We start from the raw sequence: 9788 nt of genomic DNA, 5'->3' as shown, positions 1-9788 counted from the left end.
TGCTTGGCGGGACTTCAGGAATGGCTGGCCGCATTCGGTTTAACTTCAGCGTGCGCGCAGCTCATGCATGAAGCCATGTTCTCGCATGTTTTCACCGGGCGATCGCCTTATCTTGCGCGGACTGGTGGATCCGGGAGGTTTAATTTGGGCCAGTGAGATGCCCACATACGCCATTGTGTTCTTGGGCGGCAGGTCTGGCCGAAAACGTGCGCCTACCGGACTCCAATATTGCTAGATGCGATGAATGAAGGCTCTGATTCTGCGAGCCACGGTGTTGACCATCGAAAGGGATGCATTAAACAATATGAGTGAGTGATAATCCAAAGTTGCCCAAGTGAAGTCCCCACGGTGATCTGGCGAATCACCGCTCACCGCCTCTGTGGGGAGCTCAGGAGCGTTGACTACATCGAGACGCCGATCTGTCTATCTTGCACCTTTGCCCCATGACAACTTCCTCCATTCCTCTCTTCCTCTCGCTATTTATTCCCCTCTAAATCCCCCCCTATTCTCTTGATATCTTCTGGCTGCTTGCCTCCCAGGCCCTTGGATTCCTCATTACAAAGCTATGTATGGAATTTTCCCTCTGCAGCTGCTTGGGAACTATCGCAAGCGCTGATCACCGTCAACTTTGCCCCGCGACCTTTTCTTGGATTGGAACCTTGGAGCTTATCGGCCCACACGGCTGGCCTGATCCGTGCACTTAGCGGTGTCTAAGATAGAGTGAGTCTTCTACCGTGTGTACTTGGCCCGAGGCAGCCCTAATTAGCTTCGCTAACGGTCTTGTCTTTCAGCAGACTCCCGCTATCACCTTGCTCAAATCTCCTACCTCTCAAGATTCGACATGGATGCACCCTCAAACTCACTACCGTCCGTGGCTGAGGATACACAGAGTCGGCATGATACCCCACAGCAGGCGGAGACACCGCGATGGAGACGCTTCTTCGCAGGTTCCAAAAAGCCCTCTGAGAACACCGACGATTCCACTTCCTATCGTTCGAAGTCAACACTGGGAATTCTCAGTGATAAGCAGACCGACGAAGTGCCTGGTAGGGGCCACCAAAAGTGAAGTATGAGAAAAGTGGAGCTGACATGATATGGTGCCTTGTAGGAACCATTCTTCTTCTCTCAGCTGATCGTAATGAACCTCTGGGTATGCGACACCAACCGGAACGCCATTCCACCTCATCCATCCCTTCGACCAACCCCCCCTTCACGTTCTTCCTCTCGATCCAGGGGACATCCCCAGCAAAAGAAAACAGCCGATGGACAGATCTTGCTGGAACCGCAACCCGATGACTCGGTCAATGATCCACTGAATTGGCCTGTATGGCAGAGAGACAGTGCATTGATATCTCTGGGACTCTACTGCTTGATTGGTGGAGGAATGACACCCATCCTGGCGGCGGGATTCAGTAGTGTTGCAGATACATACGATGTTTCTAAGCAACAAGTCGCCCTCACCACTGGTCTCTACATGTTGGGACTTGGGATTGGTTCTGTGATTATGTCTCCAACTGCAATTCTCTTTGGTAAACGCCCAGTCTATCTCATGGGGGCGATTCTTTTCATTATTTCCGCAGTTTGGTGTGCCCTATCTCCGAACTATGCGAGCTTGGTGGTCGCCCGTGTCTTCCAGGGTATCGCGGTCAGCCCGGTGGAATGCCTGCCCTCCGCCACGATTGCCGAGATCTATTTTTTGCACGAGCGGGCATACCGCGTTGGCGTCTACACGTTACTCTTGCTTGGCGGAAAGAACCTAGTACCGCTGGCCAGTGCCGCGGTTATTAGCAGTCTTGGGTGGCGCTGGGTGTTTTGGATCGTTGCGATAATCGTTGGTGGCTTTTTTTTTCTTGCTGTTCTTCCTCGTCCCCGAGACATTCTGGGATCGGACTCCCCGTCCGCGCACCCGCCGCGCTCACAAACGTCCGGGAGCGCACCGAACCATGTCGGACCTTGTCAGTCATGGATTCTATCGCGGTCGCCAACTACATCTCCAACTGGCAGACGAAGCGACAGAGTCGAAAGACGGCTCACCCCGACCGACGAGACGGAATAGGAATGTGCATGTCGGGTTCGTCGAGGATGAAGCCGACAACGAGAAGCAACACTCCGATGCTGGAGAAAACGTTGATACTGGACAGACACCCCCTGCCCATGACAATATCGCTACCGCACCCGCAACTCCCACCGTGGAGAGGGAGGATGGCCTTGTTCGCCCTCCATTGGCGGTCATCCCGCCTCCGACCCCGAGCGACATGGAATCAGCTCGAGATGATGCTTTATCGCCGGCGCGCAGTATATCAAACTCTCCCGGACCCGTCACCGGATCTATGCACTACACGAATAGACTTCGTGAACGACCCAAGATTCCCTACACTCAACAACTGAGGGTCTGGAACGGACGAATCGCCCATGATAGCTGGTTCAAGATTGCGGTTCGGCCTTTCATATTGTTCGCCTACCCATCCGTGCTGTGGTCGACAGCAATCTACTCCCTCTCGGTCGGATGGCTCATCGTACTATCCGAGTCCGTCGCGGTTATCTACGAAAGTAGCGACCACTATGGCTTTACCGCGCTGCAGACCGGTCTCATTTACATTTCACCCTTTGTGGGCGGTTTGCTCGGCACGGCCGTGGCTGGTAAAGTTTCGGACATTCTTGTGAAGTTCATGACCCGGCGCAATGGTGGCATCTACGAACCCGAGTTCCGTCTAGTGATGGCAATTCCTATTGCAATCTCGACGGCCATTGGATTGATGGGCTTCGGCTGGAGTGCACAGTTGATGGATGCGTGGATTGTACCCACCATCTTCTTTGGAATGATCTCTTTTGGGTGCTGTCTTGGCAGCACCACGGCTATCACCTTCTGCGTGGACAGTTACCGTCAATATGCCGGCGAAGCACTAGTGACCTTGAACTTTAGCAAGAGTATGTTCAGCCCCCGATCCTCTATTCCCGACACCCCAACTGACGTGTTCCCTAGACGTGCTGCACGGCTTGGTTTTCTCTCTCTTCATCGTCGACTGGCTCCAATCCGATGGCTCCCGGCTGGTGTTCCTGGTCATTGGCGGAATTCAGATTTTCTTCCTACTCATGACCATCCCGATGTATATTTATGGCAAGCGGGCTCGCATGTGGACAGTTCGCAAACGCCTGATGGAGCGATTCTGATCTGCCCACGTCTTAAATTTCTTCAGCATGTGATAGGTGCATACACATAAATCATGGAATGAGCAACTATTTTGGTACCAATTCGGGATTGGCGAAGTGGATGCCCAACCCGCGCCTGCGGTGAAGGCCACGATCTGCGTCGGTGGCACTGGTCTGCCTCCTTAGACGCGGCACCAACGACGTTCACACGGTAGGAGCATCTCACCACCGGAACCATGCGGCTTGGGAGCATCATGAAATTCTCGTCCTGTAGAATGTAGTGACCACTCGGTGTCATCCGATTTACGCAGTGGATATGAGGCTTGAACTGCGACCAAATCATAGTGTAATGAGTTGTCCCAGTGCCCTTGCCACCGCCACCGACGGAAAGAATGCGCCACCCATCCAAGCTTCTACGAATCACGGACTTTGCACTACTCCACCAACGCCATGGCCCGATTGGAGGCGTTTCAATGTCGAGAAGTGTACAATGACGTCGGGGCGTCTGAAGTGCACCGCAATATAGTTTGGCTGATCTGGTTGACTTGGGGAAAAAAATCACTCGAACCGCATTGGGAGTACTGTAACGGGGGGGGAAGAACACTTGAGTGGTTCACCCGATCCAGCCAGAAAGCAGAGAGCAAATTGTGAAGTCTCCACCTGGCTTGTGCCTGAACCGATCGTTGTAAAGTGATTGGCATCTGGGTCTCCACCGCACCATTTGCTTCTTCCACACCCAAAGTCGTCCACCGCCGCGTTGGATAACGCCAGCCTCCACCACACAGTTCCACCCAGGGGCCTGATCTGCGCAATCGCCCAATGACAGACTCAATTGCTTTGTCCTGCGGCAGATGCACAGAAGTACAGACTCCTCTCCGGTCCCGCGAGAAAGGGACGCCCGGCTGATGCAATGGTGGAGAAAGAAATGGGCGTACCGATTTGAGTCACAGCGCACGAACAGCTGCCCCCCCGAGCTAATCAAATCGTCAGGACTATTTTCCCCCTTGGTCTCCACCTGACATTTAGAGATCTTCCCCCCATTCTTCTCTCTTTTGGGCGGTGGGGAGGTCTTGAGCCACTCAATTTTTTTTCTCTCAAAAATGATCTCCGCTCGATGACTGATCCTGTTATGATTGTCCCCTAACAGCCCACACTGTGTGAGACTCTCTTCTTCATACTATCTGACTACCTTTTTCCCGATCAAGAATTCGATCTATCGTGAACGCGATCCCTGCTCTTGCTCACACTCGGAGCCTGACGATGCACCACTGCATCCACCCTTCTCCGGCGCAAGCGGTGAATTATGGAAGTTCCCTCTTCGTCTTCTAGGACGAGCGTTGAGCACAGCGCGGATCGCAGGGTGCGAGAACTTTACCGCTTTTACCGCCCCGCCAGTTTTCCGAACGTCGTCCCTTCATGGCTACCCTCAGGCGAAGATGTACCCTCAACAGGCTCGAGTTCGGGCAGGAACGGTAGCTCAACCGGCTCCCCAGATTCGCAGCCTGACGCGTACGACTCGGGTGCGTCGAACAGCAGTGCCACGTCGCGGCCATCGACGGCTGCCGGACCGGAGGCATTGATTCTGGGATCGTCGAACAATACTCTCACCTCCTTTTGTCAACTGGCGGCGCTGAGACTGGACGTGGATCGTGCAATGATCTGCGTGTTTGATCGAGATGCGCAGTACATTCTTGCCGAGGCCACTAAAACTGTGAGCCTCAATGATAATTCTATACGTACGAACGAAAACGAGCTTTGGCTGGGATCCAGTGCCAGTAAGAAATCATGGAAATGCTGCCAGGTAAGTTGATGTTGACCTTCAAAGTTATTACGACCGAACTCTTCACCACGATTCGCCTCGACGACAAGATGTTTGACCGTCAGTAACAGGACGTTGTTGCATTACCACCCTCGGACCGCGAAACTCCTATCTATCCCCCATCTCGTCGTGAACGACCTGGCTGAAAATGAACGGTACAACAAATCAAGCTTTGTTGCGGGGTCTCCGCATTTTCGATTCTTTGCCGGGACTCCCCTAACGACTGAGAATCGAATCAACCTGGGGTGTTTGTTTGTGTTGGACACGAAGCCGCGCGATGGACTTGGGGAGTTGGAACGGGATACGTTGGGATCTTTGTCCTTCTTGATCATGGATTATATGAAAGTTTGTCGCCAGGCCTCGGAGGGTCGTCGAGCTGCTCGTCTTTCAAGAGGATTGAGCTATTTTGTGGACGGGAGCTCGAGTTTTGTGAATAGCACCGATGATTCCCGGGCCAATAGCTGCCCGCCCTTGTCCGAAACTCCGTCATCTCGCAACCGTGCCACTGGGACGGATGAGGACCAGCGCAGCCAAAGTCAAGATCAAACATCTCAGGTGGCTTCACACAGTCCTTCCAATGATCGGTGTAACGGAAGCAACAGTCAAGACAACGTATCGCAGACAGCATCGACCAGTCCACCGAGGGAACGGTTTCCCGGTAGTAACAGTCAGGACAATGCCTCTCAAATCGCATCGCCGAGTCCATCAAATGACCGTTCTCTCAGCAATGACTCTCGCTCCCTCAGCCCCGGCGCCTACGATATGAAATACGACAACACAGCTTCTGGTGGAGGAGCATCAGGAGTCGGAAGCTCCTTGCCTGAATGGATTACGAACAGCAGTCGCAATCGGCTTCCTCCGGATGATTCACACGGGAACTCATGGTGTTTCCGCCGCGCTGCAAACTTGCTGCGCGAAAGTCTCGACCTGAGCGACGATGGCGGTGTGCTGTTCCTGAGAGGCAACGCAGACTCCGTTGATGGATGGTGAAAGTGGCAGCGATTGTTCAACGAACGACAGCAGCGGCCCTGCGACCGTTCTCTCCATGTCTACTAACGACGATCCATTTGCCCCGAGAGCCGGCTCGATGGCTACTCCACCTGCCCGTGTGGACCGGACTTTCTTGCGTCAACTCCTTCGACGTTATCCCCAGGGCAAGTTGTGGTCTCTGCACCGCGACGGATTGATCTCGACTTCCGATGACGATGACCAACGACCCCGGGATAGTCCGACCTTCAATACACTTCAGTCACCGCCGGGAGGTGCGCGGTCAGTCGACGCTACGAAACCCCTGGGTAAGAGGCGGAAGGCGGCGGAGAACTCCATGCTCAATCAATACTTTCCCGGAGCTACGCAGATCATGTTCGTACCGCTGTGGAACGCTGTGAGTTCACAGTGGTTTGCGGGTTGTTTTTGTTGGACGACTGTCGAGACCCAGGTGTTCACTTCTGCTGTGGAATTAAGTTCTGTCCTTGGGTTTGGATCATCCGTCATGGCTGAGTACAGTCGGGTCGAGTCACTGATCGCTGATCGGCAGAAAGGGGATTTCATCGGCAGTATTTCACATGAGTTGCGCAGTCCATTACATGGCATTCTGGCCGCGGCGGAATTTTTGAACAGTACAAATTTGGATGAATTTCAAGACTCCTTGTTGGAAACACTCTGTGCCTGTGGCAGGACTCTGCTCGATACGATGAACCAGGTACTCGATTTCAGCAAGGTTGTGTCGCTCGAAAGAACATGGCGCTCGATGAAACGAAAGAAGGAATCCCCACTAGACTTCAAAGGAACAGACAAATTGGCCTCTCACCTTGACACATACATCGCGACGGATCTTTCGATCATAGCCGAAGAGGTCGTGGAGGGTATCACATTAGGTCTTGCCTATGGTCAAAATTCTACTGCAGCGGCCGATCTACCGGTTGTGTTATCCCAGAACACACCCAAAGCTACGACATCAAACAAGGTGGAAGTGGTGATTGATGTTGCTCATCGCGATTGGGTTTATCGTACACAACCCGGCGCTTTGCGACGGATCATCATGAACATCTTCGGAAATGCCATGAAATATACCGAAGAAGGCCGGGTCACATTGAGTCTGGATGCTTCGAATCATTCTGAAGGTCGATCTCGGAGACAGGGCCTAGAAGACCTGGTTACGTTGACAGTTACGGATACTGGCCGGGGTATCTCGGAAGAATTCCTGCGCGACCGTCTTTATACGCCTTTCGCTCAAGAAAATTCGCTTGCGGTAGGCACAGGACTCGGTCTATCTATTGTTCGAAGTCTTGTGAAGGCATTGAATGGCAACATTCGCATCCGCAGTCGCCCTGGCGAAGGCACTATGGTCCGCGTGTCTCTACCTCTCGCCCGCCCGGTCGGCGAAGAGGACCCACCCGTCGAACCATATGGCCATCAGATTCAACAAAGGGAGATCTTAGCGAAAACCATCTCTCTTCGTGAAAAATATGCCGGTAGACGAGCTGCAATCTGGGGTGCAGACCCGGATCACATCGACCAAGACTCTACTTGGGCTGAGATTGGGCGATATTTGAGAGAATGGTTTGGCGTTCAACTCGTGCAATGGCCGACTCACCTTCCGCTGGACATGCTCATCGTGGAGGAATCTGAATTGCCTGTTCTACGACACACTGGACTCTCAGCATTATTGCCATCTCTCCTAATATTGGGCAGCAAAGCCGAGGATTATAGCAGGGCAAAGTCAGAGTGGCTAGGTCTGGCATCTTCGATCGACATTGTTCGACGTCCCTGTGGTCCTCACAAACTAGCTCGGAGCGTCATGAAGTGTTTCCAGAACTCCCGCTCAACTGTTGTCACTCCATCATCTGTCGTCCATCAGAATCCAATGGAAATGCCCTTGCGAACACCACCAATTTCTTCAGCAATCACCTCGCCGGTTGCCTTAGCATTCGAGAACCCCTTCGATACAATCATGTCTCCGAAAGAGGCCGTTCGTAGCCAGGCAGTTTCTCTTGCGGCCGCTACACCCGATTCACCTTCTGTGCTCTTCTCTTCGCCTGAAGTCATCGCGGCGGCTCCTGTCCCACCACCTTTCGGAGAGAACAACACGGGCTCCACAAAACTAGCGCGAGTCCTAGTCGTCGACGACAACCACATCAACCTGAACCTCATGATGACATTCATGAAAAAACGCAATCTTACCGAGCTCGCATCAGCCGAGAACGGCAAATTAGCCGTCGAAGCTGTCGAGCGCGTATCCAGTGGCTTCGACATTATCTTCATGGACATTTCAATGCCCGTCATGAACGGCTTCGAAGCCACTCGCGCAATCCGCGCAATCGAACGAGAGCGAGATGGCTGCGGGCCAGCTATCATCATTGCTCTCACTGGACTGAGCAGTTCGCGAGATGAGTCTGAGGCCCTGGCGTCTGGCGTGGATATGTTCCTGACCAAGCCTGTGTCATTCAGAGAAGTTTCACGACTATTACATGAGTGGGAGAAGGATGGGATGAAGAGTTAACGAAGGCAGATAACCTGATTTGCTCTGATCTTTCGCTGAACATGCCCCTATCTTATCCTGAATGCCTCGCTTGCATTCGTTGAATCGCATCTCAGAATCCTCCTCATATTTTTTTCCTGAAAAACCCAAGGATAAATTCACCTTCTCTATCAGTGACGATCCTGCTTTTTCTCTCTATTTTACATAACAGCTCGTCATCGTGTCCGACTACATTCGGATCATGTTCATAATATGGTCAATATAGTCGAGACAATGCACGTGCTTTTTCATCTTCAACTTCTCTGTCTCGGCCTTGCATACGAGACCACTGGTTCACACAAATGTATACGATTTGGCGTCTTTCTCTTGCATATCCGACACGTGTGTTTTGGCTTGGTTCTGGTGATGATATGATTTTGTTTATTCCGATTCCTAAGGGGTTTCCTGTAAATGAACGGAATGCGCCTTAGTGTGTTGCTATATTATTAGTAAAATCAATTCAATCTATGGAATTCCCGATGTGTTGATTCATGTTGTAACCTTTGATTGTCTTGCTCGTAAGCCACGAGATTCCCCACGTCCGACGGGCTAGTAAGACTCCGGTGGACATCATTGCAATCCTGGATCTTCGCCTCATGTATGATCTTGAAAGTTGTTGTCAAGCTATATTTATCCCTAGGTAGTGAAATAGTAACGGCTCGACGGCAGTCTGGAAATGTAGATTGGGCAACACCAATATGAGAACACACACAGCCACACCCATGCTAGTAATGTGACCGAGGTGAGAGAGTATGCATGTTTATCGGTATGTGGATAGATGGATGGTTGGGTCAGATGAGTGAGGAGTGAGTGAGTGAGGAGTGAGTGAGGAGTGAGTGAGGAGGAGTGACGAGATATGATAAGATGGCTCTGAGTCAGTTCAGGGATATATGAACCCGAGCCAACTCAATGGGCTAGTCTTTAGTCAGTATGGTTGAGATCAGCCTTACCGGTGATATAGCGTGGGTGTATGGAGCAAGTCAGGATGGGTGGTGATGGGACTAGCACGTATCTGAAGATTTTAGGAAATTGACTTAACGAGAACTCAGTTAAGAGCAGCCACAATTCTTCAGTGTATTCTTCACATTCCTACTTGCACTCTAACCTTGTTCATCTCTCCTTTCTTCCTACCTCATCTTCCTTCCAACCCAAAATCTTCACCCTTTTCCGACTTGACACCATATTTCAACCCAGTGCCCCTCGTCAGTCCTTTGGGGTTGAGACGGGTGGCTTCATTCTCAGTTCTTGTGTGCCGGGTCGACGATCTCCCAGAGGAGATGCTGCTACAATTCTCAAGGA

General features: G+C 52.0%; 3 protein-coding genes across 3 annotated transcripts; all 3 read left to right on the top strand.

Moving 5' to 3' along the window:
• Positions 1 to 841: 841 nt before the first annotated feature.
• Positions 842 to 3171, top strand: N7477_006855 (putative MFS transporter; the record flags this gene model as incomplete). The annotated part of the gene is made up of 4 exons (XM_056968518.1): positions 842 to 1039; positions 1109 to 1807; positions 1875 to 2928; positions 2984 to 3171. 4 exons carry the CDS (start codon positions 842 to 844, stop codon positions 3169 to 3171), a joined length of 2139 nt encoding a protein of 712 aa, XP_056821314.1.
• Positions 3172 to 4453: 1282 nt separating this feature from the next.
• Positions 4454 to 5959, top strand: N7477_006854 (GAF domain-containing protein; the record flags this gene model as incomplete). The annotated part of the gene is made up of 2 exons (XM_056968517.1): positions 4454 to 4861; positions 4976 to 5959. The coding sequence occupies 2 exons, from the start codon at positions 4454 to 4456 to the stop codon at positions 5957 to 5959; spliced, it is 1392 nt and encodes a 463-aa protein (XP_056821313.1).
• A 55-nt stretch (positions 5960 to 6014) lies between these two features.
• Positions 6015 to 8471, top strand: N7477_006853 (hybrid sensor histidine kinase/response regulator; the record flags this gene model as incomplete). The annotated part of the gene is made up of 1 exon (XM_056968516.1): positions 6015 to 8471. The coding sequence occupies one exon, from the start codon at positions 6015 to 6017 to the stop codon at positions 8469 to 8471; it is 2457 nt and encodes an 818-aa protein (XP_056821312.1).
• Between the last annotated feature and the right edge of the window lie 1317 nt (positions 8472 to 9788).

The sequence above is a fragment of the Penicillium maclennaniae genome, assembly GCF_028827695.1.
Source record: "Penicillium maclennaniae strain IBT 15551 chromosome Unknown utg000006l:1.0-2513246.0:1.0-2515036.0, whole genome shotgun sequence".
Taxonomy (NCBI): domain Eukaryota; kingdom Fungi; phylum Ascomycota; class Eurotiomycetes; order Eurotiales; family Aspergillaceae; genus Penicillium; species Penicillium maclennaniae.
The sequence above is the reverse complement of the archived record's forward strand: the minus strand, read 5'-3'. Positions and strand labels throughout refer to the sequence as shown.